We start from the raw sequence: 19,154 nt of genomic DNA on the forward strand, positions 1-19,154 counted from the left end.
AGAGAGAGGGGGGGATGAGAGAGAAGAGGGGAGGGGGAGAGGGGGGGATGAGAGGGGGAGAGGGGGGGGATGAGGGGGGGATGAGAGGGGGAGAGAGGGGGGAGAGAGGGGGGGATGAGAGAGAGAGAGTTTAGAAAGCTTGGAGTCTCCTGATAAAAGGCAAAAGACATGTTTTCTGACCTTGCGGAAACCCCTTTCCCATGGTAGACATCTCCTCTCTTGGGGTGGCGTTGCTTAATGCAATTCCAGCACAACGCAAACCACCTGGTTTTCAATGGAGCCAGTTCACACCAATGCCATTGCCTAGGAAAAAATGGAACATGTGCTGTGTTGTATTGCAGCACATTGCAACTTATGATTGGCTCAGAACAATATTTCCAGTTTTTTTTTTGCTGTGAAATAAAAAAAACCTCAAAGCAGCACATTATGTTAAAACTTTGCTTCACACCACCCAAAAATGCAACCTAGCACTGTAAAAATGACACGTGGTGCACATTCGGTACGTTCTAATGAAAATGCTTTGGGTGTAAACTTTGTCCAAAACAAACAAAAATGTTTTAGCCGGAGTTTGGGCTTTATCTTTATTTGCAGTGGAACCGTTTCCCAGTGTTGGTTATCAAGTTTACAGCTGATTTGTAGACATCACTTTTGGCGTTTGTCACAGTGTCTGCTTTCAAACTGAACATTCCAGCAGAGATGGGATTGTTCTGGCTGAGCTGCACAGAGTCCTGAGGAACTCAGACCACATTAATTATTACTCTTCGCTTCCTCGTTGTGACACTTATTAGTGATCTAAAAATATCCCGACTGGATAACTCCTATTGTACAGCCCTGATCTTTGCATGCTTCGGTGTCGGGGGTTAAGCCGACAGCTTTTTGGCGCAGCTAGCGTGCTCTGTTATGTTTCCTCGCTGTCACAATTAGGAACTTTAATTTAGCTTCAAAAGGAAAGAGAGACAACAATAAAGGGGAAGAGAAATGTGTGATATTTATATTGTGCTTATGCTGCATTTAATCCTGGAAATGTGTTTGAAGCCCTCCTAAAGTTTAACAATGAGTCGGCCAGGCAGAGAATCTTTTGCATCCAATACACTGCTGCTTGTCAGAAGCCTAGTCCGGCATCTTGATTCCATCCAGAACCCCCTTCTGTCACTACAGCCCTCTATAGAAACAATAGAGATGTACACATCAACAGGTGGGACTACAGTGGGGAATGAAGCAGCTGATTTTACTAGTGTGTTGGATGCCAAGGCTTTCTTGCTCAAGGTGACTTTTCTAACGGCATCTGGCACACTCCCTGATGGTTCCATGAAGCCCCCCCCCCCAGCTCTGATAGAAACAGAAGGGATGTAGAGAACGACCGGTGGAAACATTGGTGAGGAACCAGGCAGCTAACACTGTAATTTTTAAATTGTTCCTTCAATTTCTGTCATTTACAACTGTGTATACGCCCACATTGAGACACTATATAGCAGGGATCCTCAAACTACGGCCCTCCAGCTGTTGCGGAACTACACATCCTATGAGGCGTTGTAAAACTGACATTCACAGACATGACTAGGCATGAGGGGAATTGTAGTTCCTGAACAACTGGAGGGCCATAGTTTGGAGACCCCTGCTCTATAGTCAGATCACAGCTGGAATTCCCTTAGGAAGTTTCCTTCAAATTAGGGTTACTTTGGTTCAGCCTCACTGAAGTTTTTTTTTTTTTTTCCCTTTTCCCCATGCATGCATGCATGCAGATGGGCTGCAGGGCTTTGGGTTCCATCTGTGCACACATGAGTTTCCTTTTACCATCTGTGCACATGCTGGGTTTCCCACTCCTGTGCAAAAGCTGTCGTTGGGAAAGTCCCAAACCTTTGCCATCTTTCCACATGTGTGGGAAATCACTGTGCACAGATGTGCCAAAGGATTCTTCCAGGACTCAAAGGTCGGGCAGAGCCATTTGGTACATCTGGGCACTTGTTATATGTCTGCCCTGGGCAGGGGGCAGAGTGGGTTTGCAGGTCTGCTTTAGGAAGACGGTCATTTACAACATTGGCCATTAGGAGATCTAATTAAGGTGTAAGGTCTCTTTGGATAGTGGCCTCTGCCGGACAGGAGGTGGTGGAAAATCTCCAATGGGGACACAGCTTTATTAGGCCCTTTTCACACGGGTAGTACGCCCGACGGACTCCGTTTTGCTCAGCATGGATCGATCTCCGCTGAGCAGGCGGATGACAGCTCCGTCTCCGCTTACTTTGCAGAGATGGAGCTGTCGGAGCCCTGCTCTCCTCTATGGGAGATCGAATGAAATGGACCACCTGTCTGTTTTCATCTTATCCCATCTGATCCTCCAGACTGATGGAAAATAGGAGATTTCTCCTTACTTCCTGCGCTAGTGACACTTTGATACTCTGGAGAAGTCTACCCATTGAAGCCACAGAGTGGTATAAATTGACAAAGGCTCTCATCCTTCCTCATACTATCCAAGACTGACATAGATATTCACTATGATAAAACAACCATTGCGTTTCGAGGATTCCCACACAAATTGATTGTATTTTTGCAACTGGAGATGCATTTGAGTTGCATCTTCGTTTTTCTTTGGTGGTTTTGCTAAATAGTACGACAGCAATAAGGGTCTGTCTCTGAACTGCCGGCTGTCATTGATTCAAATTGGACATCTTTTGGGCTTTGCATCCTATATAGAGCGCTCTGTAATACAGTGGGGCTCAACATGTGATCCAAGTCCTGTTTAACTTTGGAAACAGAAACGCGTCGTGTTTTTAATATTGTTTGCTGTAGAGTACCATCATTTCACTTTGTTGGAACGTGTGTGGCCAGCTTTAGAAGAGGCTGGACTTGGTACGGTTTCTAGTCTGGATGATGGAGATGAAGGATCCTAGCTCATCGGCACACAGAGTAAATATCCGCTGCCTGCGTCCTCCTAATTAAACGCTGGCGGCGCTTCATCTGTCTCTGGCTCGGAAGCATCCAGGGAATGTGTGTTTTTTGTTTTGTTTTTGGGGGGCATGGCTCTGGTCGGTAATCCAGGAATAAATGTTTGCTGGGGGGTTTATTACAAGCCTCGCAGCAGATGAATTTAATATCTGGATCCCGGTACAAGGACCTGCTGGTGAAGGAATGCTGCCAGCTCACATAAGATATTCCTTCTGAAACTCGGGCCTCATCTTCCCAATGTAAAGCATGTTTGTCAGGGGGCTCTTAAAGGAAACCTACCGCTAGAGAAATACAGTATATATAGTATTATGTACACTAGCGTAAAGAGTAACTCCACTTTTGTTCAGATAAACATTCCCCTCTGGGTGATCTATATACATAGCAGGGATTTTAACAAACTTTGTTGCAGCTTCCTACCTTTTTTTGTTATTCAGAAGAAAAAGCGGTTTGTGCCCATGAGCAAATCTGTATGGGTGTGGTTTTATAATTGGCTTCTGCACCTGTAGGGCTCTGAGGAATGCTGCAGAGTCTGCATCCCTTTAAATGTGATTTCCCTTTGAGTGTATTTCACCATAACTTTCTGTTGCATAGGATGCCAAAAACCTGACTTGTATCTTGGTGCAGACTTCTGGGAAAATCAGTGAGCCAATCACACAAGCAGGAAATTACATATCTGGGGGGGGTGGTTTGTACACCATCTGTGTAAAGAACGCCCCCTTCCTGGTCAGGCCCCACAGGCACGATCCTCTGTACTCACGATACTGCTTTCCAGGTTCTCCAATGCCTCCACTCCTTCAGTCAGCTCTCCTGGACCTCTGGGTTCAGCTCCACACCTCTGGCTCACCAGGCCGACCACCTGTGACCACCACCAACTGCTGCAGAAGAGGAGACAGCCGCCACCCTCCTTCCGGGACTCTGCTCACCAGCCAAAGACCTTGAGCACATGTGCCCCTGGCTTTAAATACTCCACCCCATAATGCACCGAGACGGCAGTCTTGTGCCTGTCACTGGGGCTGTATCAAAGCCTGTGTGTCCATTGGTCAGGTTTCCTCCAGTGTGCAATGTGCCTCCCCATTGGACCAGTGGGGACACTCCCTCAGACCACATGAATCACACACTGAGCACATTGAGCAGACCTAATGGCCCATACACACGATCCGAAATTCGGACGAAAATTAACGCTTGTGAAAGGATCGGACGATAATCTGATCGTTAGTACACAGCTTACGAGAGGCGATCACGACAGTTCGCCCGATATTATCCGGTCGTGCAAGCATAAAAATTTTGATCGTATTATAACACATCGTACAATAATCGTATTATCAGTATGTTGTTCGTCCGAAAAAAATGGTGAGCAGTAGACCGCGCATGAGCAGTAGACATCATTTTCCCCTCACACGCTACAGCGTGGTTACGCATACCGGAAGCTTTTGAATCATCGTCCGAGAAAATTCGTATCGTAAGTAACCTCTCCCATTTGCGAATATAATTGAGTTCCTAGCAACCAAACAAAAACGGATGGAGAGTTGTCCGATTTTCGGATCGTGTGTACTGGGCATAACTCACAGATCCTGCTCCCTGTTAAGCAGAGAGAATAAAGAATTTATCTGCTGCTCCTCTGATAGGCAGACAGAGCCAAAAACTTTACTCCCTCTCTAGCACCTCTCTAGGAGGGTTCTACACTTAGGCGCTTTTCCACTGCATGGAACCGTAACGGTTCGGCACGCTTTTGTGCTTTTCCACTGCTGGTACCGCATGGTATAGGGTCGGTACGGTATAGGTTTGCTTTTCCACTGCATGGAACCGAACGGTACGGTACGGTACGGCTCTGAAAAAACAGTACCTACTCGATTGTGGTTCCAACAGGTACCAAACTGGTACCATATCCCACAATCCTTTGCATGCAGTCACTACTAGCCACTGATTGGTCAGAGAATCCCACCCACCCTGTTGTTATCCCACCCACTTAACTTTAGTACTACTTTAGTGGAAAAGCAAACCTATACCGTACCGTACCGTACCGAACCGTTCCGACACTATACCATGCGGTACTGCAGTGGAAAAGCAAGCAGGGCCGAGTAGAGCCGAGTCGGTACTAGCCGGTACTTGCAGTGGAAAAGTGCCATGCTGGCTGGGCTGTCTGACTAAGCTTCCTTTTTGGCTTCTGTATTTTAGGTCACTGGGGTGAAAAGCTGGGGGGTGTTCAGACACACTGATGTCTCCACATTCCAGCTATTGTGGAACTACAAGTCCCATGAGCCATTACAGGACTGACAACCACAGGCATGACTCCACCAGAGTTGGAGTGCTAAGGTTGCTTATCCCTGAACTAACACAATGAGTAGGCAGTCTTAAAAATTACAATAATGCTCAAAACTGCAAATATTGCTATAAAGGAAAACAGTCCTACTAAAACGTTTGTTATATTTTTATGTGTGATAAGAGTAGCAAATTTTAGAGGAAGTAACCAGAAATTGTCCCTCAGATTTCACGCAGGTCATCCCAATCCGTTTGAGCCTTCATCACTAAATGGGTTTTAGGAGAACTGACTTTCTGAATCTTTTGGTTACATTTTGAGTCACCCCTTTGGGGTTCATCAGAGGAATCTGTGCAAAACTGCTATTTGTACTCTAGATCATCCTTTTTCAACCAGGATGTCTTTAGGCACCCTGGTTGATAAATTCCTGATAAATGGACACCAGCGATGGGGCACTAAAACTGCCATGGACCCCCAGCAATGGGGCACTAAAACTGCCATGGACCCCCAGCAATGGGGCACTAAAACTGCCATGGACCCCCAGCAATGGGGCACTAAAACTGCCATGGACCCCCAGCAATGGGGCACTAAAACTGCCATGGACCCCCAGCGATGGGGCACTAAAACTGCCATGAACCCCAGCGATGGGACACTAAAACTGCCATGAACCCCAGCGATGGGGCACTAAAACTGCCATGGACCCCAGCGATGGGGCACTAAAACTGCCATGGACCCCAGCGATGGGGCACTAAAACTGCCATGGACCCCCAGCAATGGGGCACTAAAACTGCCATGGACCCCCAGCAATGGGGCACTAAAACTGCCATGGACCCCCAGCAATGGGGCACTAAAACTGCCATGGACCCCCAGCAATGGGGCACTAAAACTGCCATGGACCCCCAGCGATGGGGCACTAAAACTGCCATGAACCCCAGCGATGGGACACTAAAACTGCCATGAACCCCAGCGATGGGGCACTAAAACTGCCATGGACCCCAGCGATGGGGCACTAAAACTGCCATGGACCCCAGCGATGGGGCACTAAAACTGCCATGGACCCCCAGCGATGGGGCACTAAAACTGCCATGGACCCCCAGCGATGGGGCACTAAAACTGCCATGGACCCCCAGCGATGGGGCACTAAAACTGCCATGGACCCCCAGCGATGGGGCACTAAAACTGCCATGGACCCCCAGCGATGGGGCACTAAAACTGCCATGGACCCCAGCGATGGGGCACTAAAACTGCCATGGACCCCCAGCGATGGGGCACTAAAACTGCCATGGACCCCCAGCGATGGGGCACTAAAACTGCCATGGACCCCAACGATGGGGCACTAAAACTGCCATGGACCCCAACGATGGGGCACTACTTCTGCCCCTTCTGACCACCAAGCCCAAATCGGTTTATGCTCACTGTCTTTATGGAGCTTGGTTTGTTCACAGGCACAGTCTGGGACAGAAAGGTTGGAAGTGCAGAAGTGCCTATAAAATCTTTGTTGCAGCTTTAATGGAACCCTTCATTGGAAACACTTGAACTCAATATTTTGGATGGGTGTCCACATCCTCTTGACCAGATCGTGTATCTTCAGTGGATGCAAAGTACTTTAGTAGCTTCTTTTTGGAAAAGATATACACAGTAGAAATTTATCAGGCCCCTTTAATGTGTAGTGAGCAGAGGGAAGGATATCCTAGAGGTCCTTTTTTCCTGCCTAAACCATAATGACTGGTCTTTAGTACGGCTGAAAAGTGCAATAAATTACCAGCTGCAAATCTCGCTTTGTCCTCTTCCCCCAATTAAGATGCATTTACACCTTTGTATTTTTCATATGGTACATTTTGTATGCACTTTAGATAATTATGAAACGCAATAACACACCTCTTTCCACGTGCTCCGAACGTTTTCCCTTTTTCTAGGGATCCACACAACAATACATACAAGAAGTGAGCAACAACAATTAATGGCCATCAGGGTTGTAAAGAACAATAAAACCAAATAAGAAGGGTGTTCTTACACAAGCACTCAACACCTTTATAAAAAATCCATGTAATAAATATTTTAAAATCTTCCATCATTAGCAGTGTAAGTATATTCATCATAAACGAGGAGCTGAGACCAAAACTTACCTGGTTTTGTGCAGTATGAACCTCAAGGAACGGCCCCTTCAGCAGAGACCATGCAAGCAGAATCACAAGAAGCACAGCTCAGGGCAGAAAAGCCTGACATCCAGAATAATTAGTGGTTTGTATTCACCTTGATTGTTGGGTGTCAGTACATGACATGCTGGCCTGGTGTTTAAAGAACACTTCAATTTGTCCACCTTTGAACTAACGGAAACTTGTAGCTCGAGCTAACGTACTCCAAGATCAGCTGTTTTCAACCAGGGTTCCTCTCCAAAGGTTGATCCGGGGTTCCTTGTGCTTTAGTTGACGGATCTACCATCTAGTTGTAAAAAAGAGTTTTGGGGCCACTGCCACTCGGCAGGGCCAGTGACATGACACCAGTGATCTTCTTTTTTTTTTTTTTTTTTTTTTTTAGTGCCAGTGAGCAAAACCAGTAACAGAACACCAATGATGTTTTCCAGTGCCACTTGGCAGAGCCAGCGACAAGGCGCTAATAATTTTCCCATGCCACTTAGCAGAGCCAGTGATATGGCGCCAATGTTATTTTCCAATGCCACTTGGCAGAGCCAGTGATATGGCGCCAATGTTTTCCCATGCCACTTGGCAGAGCCAGCGCCATGGCGCCAGTGTTTTCCTTTCCAGTTCTATTTGGCAGGGCCAGCGACATGGCACCAATTATATATATATATATATATATATATATATATATATATATATATATATATATATATATATATATATATATATATATATATATATATATATATATATATATATATATATATATATATATATATATATATAAATATATATAAATAATTTTTTTTTTTTTTTTAACTATTTTTTTTGCAGTTGTATAAGCTTACAAAAGAAGTACAATAAGAGCGAATGTTACAAAAATGACCAAACTTGCGATTATCATTTACAAGGTGTACAGACCAATAATAGTCCTTTAAACAAATCTGCTTTAGCTAAGAAACACAACATTAGGACATTAATAAAAATCTATATTTTGAAAAGATTGTATCGGGCCATGCAGTAATACCAGATGGAACTTTAAACAGCATTAATGCAACTAGCAGTATTAAAAAAATAAAAAAATTAACCCAAAAAATACTATATTAATCTAGTCTTACACAGTTTAAAATCCGGTTTCCTCCTATTATGGTACAGGGGCCCCAGAACAAGTAGTTAGTACAAAGTAAAGTAAATGTGTGGAAACTGCGTGAGTTGGGTGCCATTGATCTTCTTCTTTTTTAGCTGTAGGTAAGGGTAACATTGTGACCACCACTTGTAAGGGGGGAATACTGCCCATCAATGTAGGGGCATTTTCCCAGAAACACCTGATAATTTAGCAGAGACCTGAAAATTGTTTTAAGGTTTCCTCTAGAGCAGCTTTTCTCAATCTCAATGTATCCTGAGTTGTAGTTATAGTAGTTTTTAGTAGGGGGTTCTCTGAGACTAGAAATTTATTTCAAGGGTTCCTCTGTGTTAAAAGGGGTTGAGAATGGCTGCTCTGGGGGGAACTGTAGGGTTCCATGAAACCCTGGTTGAGAATGGCTGCTCTGTGAAAATTGAGAATGGCTGCTCTGGGGGGGGGGGGCACTGTAGGGTTCCATGGAACCCTGGTTGAGAATGGCTCCTCTGGGTGGAAACTGTAGGGTTCCCTGGAACCGTGGTTGAGAATGGCTGCTCTGGGGGGGAACTGTAGGGCTCCATGGAACCGTGGTTGAGAATGGCTGCTCTGGGGGGGAACTGTAGGGCTCCATGGAACCGTGGTTGAGAATGGCTCCTCTGGGGGGAACTGTAGGGTTTCATGGAACCCTGGTTGAGAATGGCTGCTCTGTGGAAACTGTAGGGTTCCATGGAACCCTGGTTGAGAATGGCTGCTCTGGGGGGGAACTGTAGGGTTCCATGGAACCCTGGTTGAGAATGGCGGCTCTGGGGGGGGAACTGTAGGGTTCCATGGAACCCTGGTTGAGAATGGCTCCTCTGGGGGGAACTGTAGGGTTTCATGGAACCCTGGTTGAGAATGGCTGCTCTGTGGAAACTGTAGGGTTCCATGGAACCCTGGTTGAGAATGGCTGCTCTGGGGGGGAACTGTAGGGTTCCATGGAACCCTGGTTGAGAATGGCGGCTCTGGGGGGGGGAACTGTAGGGTTCCATGGAACCCTGGTTGAGAATGGCTCCTCTGGGGGGAACTGTAGGGTTTCATGGAACCCTGGTTGAGAATGGCTGCTCTGGGGGGAACTGTAGGGCTCCATGGAACCCTGGTTGAGAATGGCTGCTCTGGGGGGGAACTGTAGGGTTCCATGGAACCCTGGTTGAGAATGGCGGCTCTGGGGGGGGGAACTGTAGGGTTCCATGGAACCCTGGTTGAGAATGGCTCCTCTGGGGGGAACTGTAGGGTTTCATGGAACCCTGGTTGAGAATGGCTGCTCTGGGGGGAACTGTAGGGCTCCATGGAACCCTGGTTGAGAATGGCTGCTCTGGGAGAAAGTTAAGAAAGGCTACTCTAGATGTATAGCACTACTATATATATATATATATATATATATATATATATATATATATATATATATATATATATATATATATATATATATATATATATATATATATATATATATATATATATATATATATATATATATAATATTTTTTTTTTTTTTTCTTCTTCAAAGTACAGATATTCTTTTAGATTGCTTTCTTTCTCAACTGATAGTGTGACCAATGAAGTGTTCAGGGCTTTTGTATCAAATAAGTTTGTATTAAAGGTGTTGGCCTTCTCCAGCTTGGAATGTTTAGAGGGATATTTCGGAGGTATGCCATCATAAAGGGCTTCTTGTTTCTCTGGAAGCTTCTGGAGGCCAATGTGTTTGTGTTTGGCTCGGTGGACTGGTTGTGGTGAGGGCCTCTAGTGACCTGGAGGAATGTAGCTCTCTTCGTTCAAGTTATGCATCGTGTCCTTTCTGTTTTGGCTCCCACCTCTAGCATGTATGAGAAATGTTTGAGTGATGTTTGTTTGTCATGGACTTTTTTTTTTATTAAAGTAATATTAAAACCTTTTTATTTTAAATATTAAACATGTTATCCTTACCTGCTCTGTGCAGTTGGTTTTGCAAAGAGCAGCTCTAATCCTCCTCTTCTTGTATCCCCCACCAGTGCTTCTGGCTCCATCCCTCTTCCTAGTGCCCCGACAGCAAGCCACTTGCTATGGGGGCACTCCTGTGCATGCTCACATCTGTGCCCCGTTTTTAAATGTCCATAATACACAGAGTGGGACTTGATTGCTGTAGCTGAGGCAATCTGGAGCGAGAGACCTGGGACAGTCTTGGCTCAGGTAAGTATTAGGGGGGCTGCTGCACATAGGTTTTTTTTTTTTTACCTTCATGCATAGAATACAGTAAGGTGATAAACCTTCTGCCTTTACAACCACTTTAACTTCTATACTAACAGGGCTGCTGGAAGTTGGATTATATTCACTGCTTCGCTCTACACATAAAATCTAGCCTACTGGCATCAGGGTTGAAGGTTTTACAGCATGGGTGCTCAACCTGTGGACCTCCAGCTGTTGGAGAACTACAAGTCCCATGAGGCATTGCAAGGCTGAACAGTTACAAGCATTACTCCCAAAGGCAGAGGCATAATGGCTCTGCAGCTGGAGGAACACAGGTTGAGTATCCATGAATTACAGGCTCCAAGTGGAAAAAAAAAAAAAAAAGAAATGCTTAGATGCACACCTGTTTGCAGGTAAGAAAATATTTCATTACATTTTTAAAGGTGAACTTATCCTTTAAGGAATCTATGGACAGTGTCTGGCTGGCCCCTCTCGCCAGCCATGGTCTGCCTGCATTGCATAGAGGCACAGCGATCCAGTGATCACCTCACTAGGGCTAAAGTAAGGTATACAATGGAAATGGAGAGGCTGTATATAACATTTTCATAAGGATGAGGAAGGGGGGGAAACTACAGAAGGCAAGATTCAACTTCAGCTTTAAACAAGTATGTGTGGGATGCCTGTGGACACCTATGTGTCATAGATCACGCTCAGCATTGTTTGCTAGATGGGAGAGTCTTCTATCGACATTCCTGCAGAAAGTTTCCATATTGTGAAAAGAACGTTGCAGTGACCATTGTTTGTTTTCTCCCCTGCAGAGAGTCCCCCGGCAGCGATGTCCAGGAATGGATATTTCTTTGAAGAGACCGGTAAGTGTGCCGCCATGTTTGATTGCTCTTATTCAAAGTGATATTTAATAAAAATTACATTTTGAAAGGATTTGCGCTTGTCCCTAGTTACAGAATATGTAAATCCAACATTCTATATTCCTGATATGTGCCTGCTGTACCATATACTTGCATGAAAAAAATATCCTGTTTTCTTTGTATTGCTACCTTTATGTGGAATCCCTGGTGTTCCTGCCAGTCCCTCTGTTTCCTATTTAAAAACTGACCACGCTAGACAGAGCATGGTGTGGTCAGTTTTCTGGCAGTGCTAGGAACTCAGCCTGCTCTCCTTTAATGTTTTAGATTTGTCCTGACACCACCCCCATCCTACACAGCCATTAACTGGGAAGATCAGTGTGCTGTTGTTTCCTTTCCCCCCCAACTCTCTGAGCTCCTTATGCAGCTGAGAACAGAGGTTATGTGATCACTTAGAAATGAAAGGTAAAACGTGTGTAGATATCTCAAATTTGAATATCATCAAAAAGTTAATTCAATTCAAATAGTGAAACTCTTATATTCTATAGATTCATTATACACAGAGTTGTATATTTCAAGCATTTTTTTTTTTCTGGTCGTGGCCATCTTGAATAAGGGCAGATGGTTCATGTAGCATTTAGTTCTTGAAATCGATCTGCCCTTAACTTAGGCATGTAGGCAGGCGGGTGTGCTTAATTGGAAAACCCCTCCTTCCTTCCCGAAGACTCCTGGGATCCTGGAACCAGGAAGCAACTGAACAAATATAAAAAAAAAAAAGTTTTAAAACCAGTAAATGTGATATACAGTACTTTTTTTTTCTATCTTTTTACTAATGCAAGCAACTTAAGGATTAAAAAAAAAAAAAATGATTGAGAGCGTGAAGTTCCAATTTAAGCATTTCAACAGCAGATTTATTACCTTACTAAGTGTGCAGCTTTTTTATCTTTTAGTCCTTGCATATGTTCCGGTTTTAGCTGGTGTCATGATCACTGCCACGGGTTTCCTGTTTTAGGGTGGCTCCTTTCTTTTGCAGCATCCTATGGGGTCACCCTTGTATGCAGGCACTAAAGTTGTCTCCCTACACAGTGTGCATCAATAAAAACACACAGCCCCATAACCCAGGATGACAAGGCACTTTCCTTTCCTTCCTTTCCTTCCTTTCCTTCCTTCCCTTCCTTTCCTTCCTTTCCTTCCTTCCCTTCCCTTCCTTTCCTTCCTTCCCTTCCTTCCCTTTCCTTCCTTCCTTCCTTCCCTTTCCTTCCTTCCTTCCCTTTCCTTCCTTCCTTCCCTTTCCTTCCCTTTCCTTCCTTCCCTTTCCTTCCTTCCTTCCTTCCTTCCCTTTCCTTCCTTCCTTCCTTCCTTTCCTTCCTTCCTTCCTTCCTTTCCTTCCTTCCTTTCCTTCCTTCCTTCCTTCCTTCCTTTCCTTCCTTCCTTTCCTTCCTTCCTTTCCTTCCTTCCCTTCCTTCCTTTCCTTCCTTCCTTTCCTTCCTTCCTTTCCTTCCTTCCCTTCCTTCCTTTCCTTCCTTCCCTTTCCTTCCTTCCCTTTCCTTCCTTCCCTTTCCTTCCTTTCCTTTCCTTCCCTTTCCTTCCTTCCCTTTCCTTCCTTCCCTTTCCTTCCTTTCCTTTCCTTCTCCAAACTAACAGACTGACTGGATAGGTCACTGTTAACTCTTCCCTGTGAAGACTGGAAGTTCAGTGAACTGCGAGAACTAGAGCCAGCAGCCCTGAAAGTTGCATATTGCAAGTGCTGGTTCTAAGAATTTTGACAAACCGTTTACTTTGTTAATATGGCCTCGTATACACTAGTGCCGCAGTCACCAACCTGTGTTCCGTGGACCACGGATGGTCTACGAGAAGATTTCTTCCACAATTCAATACAATTCAACATTGTGGTGGATGTATACCGCCTAATGTTTCCATAGTTGTTCTCCTTGTGTGTTGACAATCCATACTGTCAGTGGGTATAGATGCCCAAAGCCGCCTCTAGTTGCGGCTCCTGTGAACTCAGAGGGAAACGCTGGGAGTAGTGTAGAGAGTGGGAGGTAAAGGAGGAGACTTGAAATGGCAGTGCTGATCAGACTGTGGAAGGAAGCACAGAGCTCGAGCACGTGGCTGGGTATTGAGGTGAGATCCAACGATAAGTCTGTGTAAGGCAGCAGTGTGATGCGGGGGAGGGGCAGAGAGCCGGAGCATTGTGTGTGTATAAGGCAGCAGTGTGATCCAGGGGAAGGGGGCCAGACAGCAGGAGCATTGTGTATAAGGCAACAGTGTAATGTGGTGGGGGAAGAGTGCAGGGGTATTTGTGTGTGTGTGTGTGTGTGTGTATAAGGCAGCAGTGTGATCCAGGGGGAAGGGGGCAGACAGCTGGAGCATTGTGTATAAGGCAGCTGTGTGATCCAGGAGGCAGAGAGCAGGAGTATTGTGTGTGTATAAAGCAGAAGTGTGATCCATGGAGAGGGGAGCAGAGTCAGAGCATTGTGTGTATAAGGCAGCAGTGTGATCCGGGGGGGTTAGGGGGCAGAGAGCCCGAGGTATGTGTGTGTGTGTGTATAAGACAGGTTTGTGATCCAGAGGGAGGGGGCAGAGAGCCGGAGCATTGTGTTTATAAGGCAGAAGTGTGATCTACGGTGGGAGTGGGGCAGAGAGCTGGAGCATTGTGTGTATACGGCATGTAAAATTCATGTTTGTGATCCGCAGGATTTAAAATTGTGAGTTAGTGGTCCATGAGGTAGTGTATTTGGCCACGTATGACTTGGCATCAGTATTTCTGCACCCAGGATCCCAGGTGCTTTGTATAGCCACCTGCACGGCTATACTGGAGTATACACTGGTAATTGTGTATGGATGTATTTTCTGAGTTCACTCAGGGAATGAACGCGTTTCGCATTCATGGGTATGATTTATGCGGGGACCGGCATCTTTTTGCATACAGCTGCGCACAGCCATTTAGGTCTATGATAACGGTATGGGGTTCCCAGGCACAGAAAAAAATGCCTGATTTTACGTTCTACTCGTCCTTGTGCATGAGCCCTAAAAATTCTGTTATCACTTTTGACTGTTTTATTGTCCTTTTAGCATCCCAGTAAGTTTTTTATTTTATTTTTTTGGCCCTTGGTTTTTGTAAAAGTTTGTGTAACTCTGGCTAGACTTTGTGGTGACTACACAGAAACAAAATTCTTTTGAGGTTTCCCTAACTAGTTTAAAATGTTTTACCATCTGAGTAATTCTGAATAAACGCCGTGACTTTCACCAGACCCACCAGATGAGCGCAGATCAAAGCCCCAAAAAGCGTAGCCTATGAAGCGCATTAGAAAGGGAGAAATTCAATTTGTGCGGCTTTCCTGGCTCCGGGGACGCTGGGTTTGTCTCTGTGCACAGCTGTCCTTGGATCAGCTCAGATCAAGCGTGCCACTGCCAAGCTTTCATGTGCTGCATAGCGAGTCCTGTGTGTTTAACAGTCCCTGGTGTCCCCAAAATGATTGCAGGCAACAAAATTATGGAATGCCCTTCAGGAAACCTGGTATGCAAGCTGAAGTCCCAAAGATTAAAAGGACCTGAACTGGAAACTTGGCCCAAAAAAAGGCAAAGGACTAGTCACCGGTATTGTCTGTAGGCTGATCTTTTCCTAATTAGTAACTTACCATTAGGTCCCGGGACAAGGTCACCCAGTGCTGGGGGCAAACCACGCTCCCCTCTCTCCGGATTATTATACAGGAGTCAGTGTAATTTCAAGACGAGAAAATATTTATTTGAAATGAAACGGGTTTAATGAAGTTGAACAGGATTCAATCACATCTGCCCTTCTTGCCTCGTCTCAGCCCTATGTGTAGGCGTGTTGCGATGCTTTGTGTTCCCGTTCAAAATTTAAGCCTAGGTTCACGCTGAATTTCAAGCCGACATTTCAGTCTGACTTTGGGGGGGATTTGAGACACATCTGTGTGGGTTCATGCATCTACCTGCATACAGCTGCACACAGCCATTTAGGTCTATGGTAGCTGTATGGGCTTCCCAGGCACAAAAAAATGCCAGTGTTTACATTGTACTTGTGCACTGCTTTCAGTGGCCACAATCCTAAACCCCAGGGTTGGTGTCAGGGGCTGCAATAAAACTCCACAGCAATGGGGTTGGTGGCCCCAATGATGACCCCCTGCATTGGTGTCAGTGGCTGCGATAACCCCCCCTGCTGGGTTTAGGGGCTGTAGTAATAGCCCCCTGCATTGGGATCAGTGGCCGCAGTAATAACCCTCCGCATTGGGGTCACTGGCCGCAGTAATAACCCCCCGCATTGGGGTCAGTGGCCGCAGTAATAACCCCCCGCATTGGTGTCAGTGACCTCAGTAATAACCCCCCGCATTGGGGTCAGTGGCCGCAGTAATAACCCCCCGCATTGGGGTCAGTGGCCGCAGTAATAAACCCCAGCATTGGGATCAGTGGCCGCAGTAAAACCCCGCATTGGGGTCAGTGGCCACAGTAAGCCCCCGCATTGGGGTCAGTGGCGGTAATAATAACCCCCCGCATTGGTTTTAGTGGCTGCAGTAATAACCCCCCGTATTGGGGTCAGTGGCCGCAATAATAAACCCTAGCATTGGGATCAGTGGCCGCAATAATAAACCCTAGCATTGGGATCAGTGGCTGCAATAATAACCCCCCGTATTGGGGTCAGTGGCCGCAATAATAAACCCTAGCATTGGGATCAGTGGCCGCAATAATAAACCCTAGCATTGGGATCAGTGGCTGCAATAATAAACCCCAGCATTGGGATCAGTGGCTGCAATAATAAACCCCAGCATTGGGATTAGTGGCCGCAGTAATAACCCCCCGCATTGGGGTCAGTGGCCATAATAAACCCTAGCATTGGGGTCAGTGGCCGTAATAATAACCCCCCCGCATTGGGGTCAGTGGCTGCAATAATAAACCCTAGCATTGGGGTCAGTGGCCTCCGTAATAACCCCCCCGCATTGGGGTCAGTGGCTGCAGTAATAAACCCTAGGATTGGTATCAGTGACCTCAGTAAACCCCCCTACGTTGGCGGCAACACTCTTTGGCAAGCAGTAAGCATGCATTCCCGTGGCCATTACAAGGAACAATTATATTTCCAATCAACTTTCTTAGACTTTTTCAGATCATATAGTATCTTTCAAGGCGCCATACACTTAATAACCATATCAAAGTATCGCCTTTCCTACGTTTTAGATTTTCCATTCAGACTAATCACAATAATGTCCGTTATTTTTCGAAAGATCTTTGACCCGGTATGGCTTAATAATTTACAAATCCGAGTCATATCAGATTCTTTGAAGAATCATTTGGTCCAATTGTTATGTGCATGTCCACTTTTAGGCACACGGCGGCTTGATATATGAAAACTAAAGAGTGCAATATCTGGTGCAGCTCTGCGCACAAACCAACCTGCTTCCAGGTTTTTTTTTTTTTTTTCTTGTCAAAGCTTGATTGAACAAGCTGAAGTTGGAACAGCTGCACCCCATTTTGCACACTCCAGTTTTAGTAAATCAACCCCAAAGCAGCAGAAGTTTGCAGTAATGCGGCCAGTGCTCGGTTTCTTGTTTTGTGTTCTGCCTGGTACAGACCTGGAATTGTTTAGTGGGATCCTTTGTCATCTTGACCTCAGGCTTCAATGTCCCCGCTTGGCATCCCTGGCCGTTCAAGCTTTATCTGTTTTCTCATTCTGTCTTAATCTCTGCATGAAGTTGTTGACGTCGAAATTCCTGTAATATTTGTCATGTTTGTCTTTATATGTTTATTCCAATTGTTCCCATCTCCCTCGGCTTAGAACAGAACTCTGCGCAAAATACATATCCATGAGAGAAACCGTAAGGGTACTACTAAATCATACCAATACATATCCATGAGAGAAACCGTAAGGGTACTGCTAAATCATACTAATACATAGCCATGAGAGAAACTGTAAGGGTACTTCTAACTCATACCAATACATGTCCATGAGAGAAACCGTAAGGGTACTACTAAATCATACCGATGCATAGCCATGAGAGAAACCGTAAGGGTACTACTAACTCATACCAATACATAGCCATGAGAGGAACCGTAAGGGTACGAGAAACCGTAAGGGTACGAGAAACCGTAAGGGTACTACAAAGTCATACCAATACATAGCCATGAGAAACTGTAAGGGTACTACTAAGTCATACCAATACATATCCATGAGAGAAACCGTAAGGGTACGAGAAACCGTAAGGGTACTACTAAATCATACCAATACATATCCATGAAAGAAACTGCAAGGGTACGAAGTCCATACCAGGCTTTTTTTTGGAGACGCTGTTTAAGAGACACAGTAGTGGTCCACATCAATGTGCAAACTGCAGTAAGGGACCCTTTAGACTCCCTGCATGCTGAACACCTTGTTTTTGGTTGCAGGCAGCTGTCGGTGGGGGGGAGGGGGTGATGCTCATTTAAATGCACAACACAGTCGCCCCCCCCCCCCCTTTTTGTTTTTTTTTTTTCTTCATTTTCTTCCCTCCTCCCCCCTTTTTTCTCCATCCTTCCTTACCCCCCCTTTTTTTTTTTCCCTTCATTTTCCTCCCTCCTCCCCCCTTTTTTCTCCATCCTTCCCTACCCCCCCCCCCCCCCTTATTTTATTTTTTTTATTTTTTCCCCTCCTACCAATACATAGCCATGAAAAAAGTAAGGGTACTACTAACTCGTACCAACACATATCCATGAGAGAAGCCATAAGGGCACTACTCATACCAATACATGACCATGGAAGAAACCGTAAGGGCACTGCTAAGTCATACCAATACAGATCCATGAAAGAAAGTGCAAGGGTACTAATGACTCATACCATTCCCCCCCCCCCCCTTCCCCTTTAGAGGATATATACTCAGAGCAGCAAGTTAAAATCAAATATTTAGGCTGTTGCGTCACGTGAGGAATGGGTAGGATTGCGGTATACAGTCACAAAGATGGCACCCATGAAATGTCCGCTGGTGTGTGCGATGACGTCGCAGGCCTAGACTCTGCCCAGCTGGTTTCTTCTCAACAGTCATTATCCGAGAGCGAGATCAAGGGCACATACTTGGCATTTTTACTTCTCCATGCCCCCTATAGGATTCTACTGCGCACACATAGATATCGGGAGAAAATGCTGGCCCTTTAAATAGGCATGCTTATTACTTCTCCCTGCAGGTCATATATTGGATAGCCTGGAGAGCACACACCCTTGAAGCCATGCTGGAAATATCGTTTTTTTTTTATACACACAGCCACTTGTGACTGCAAATCCTTTTATTGGGCATTCAAAGAAATGCCTAAGAGAGGTTAGAAGTAATGCCCCTTTAAAATGAACGCCCATTTTTCCAGGGAAAGCGGAAGCAAGGAAAATGGTGAAAAGTCATCGCGCAATCTTGCTTGCTGTTTTGAAATACTTTTACACTTCTTTTCTTTTTTTTTTTCTTTTAGAACCACACTTCTTCCCTAAAGCTAAATACACTTGCATATAAATATCTTGCAAATGTATAAAAGGATCCTCATTGATCATCTGGCCCCACCTTTATCGTTGCTTCTAAATAAAGATTACATTGGGGAAGTATGTCCTGTTCCCGCAGATGTCCAGCCCAGCCTCTTTAATTTCCCGAATTCCTCCC

The 19,154-nt window shown here is 45.4% G+C and overlaps 1 protein-coding gene across 7 annotated transcripts in view; it reads left to right on the forward strand.

Moving 5' to 3' along the window:
- Positions 1-19,154, forward strand: part of SLC4A11 (solute carrier family 4 member 11) — a 283,124-nt gene that overhangs the window by 79,591 nt on the left and 184,379 nt on the right. For all 7 annotated transcript variants that reach the window (XM_082263398.1, XM_082263400.1, XM_082263403.1 and 4 more), the window contains exon 2: positions 11,482-11,532. In XM_082263398.1, the coding sequence (XP_082119524.1) occupies positions 11,482-11,532 (51 nt within the window). The remainder of the gene's footprint in view (positions 1-11,481; positions 11,533-19,154) is intronic.

The sequence above is a fragment of the Pelophylax lessonae genome (assembly GCF_965119305.1).
Source record: "Pelophylax lessonae genome assembly, chromosome: 1".
NCBI lineage: Eukaryota > Metazoa > Chordata > Amphibia > Anura > Ranidae > Pelophylax > Pelophylax lessonae.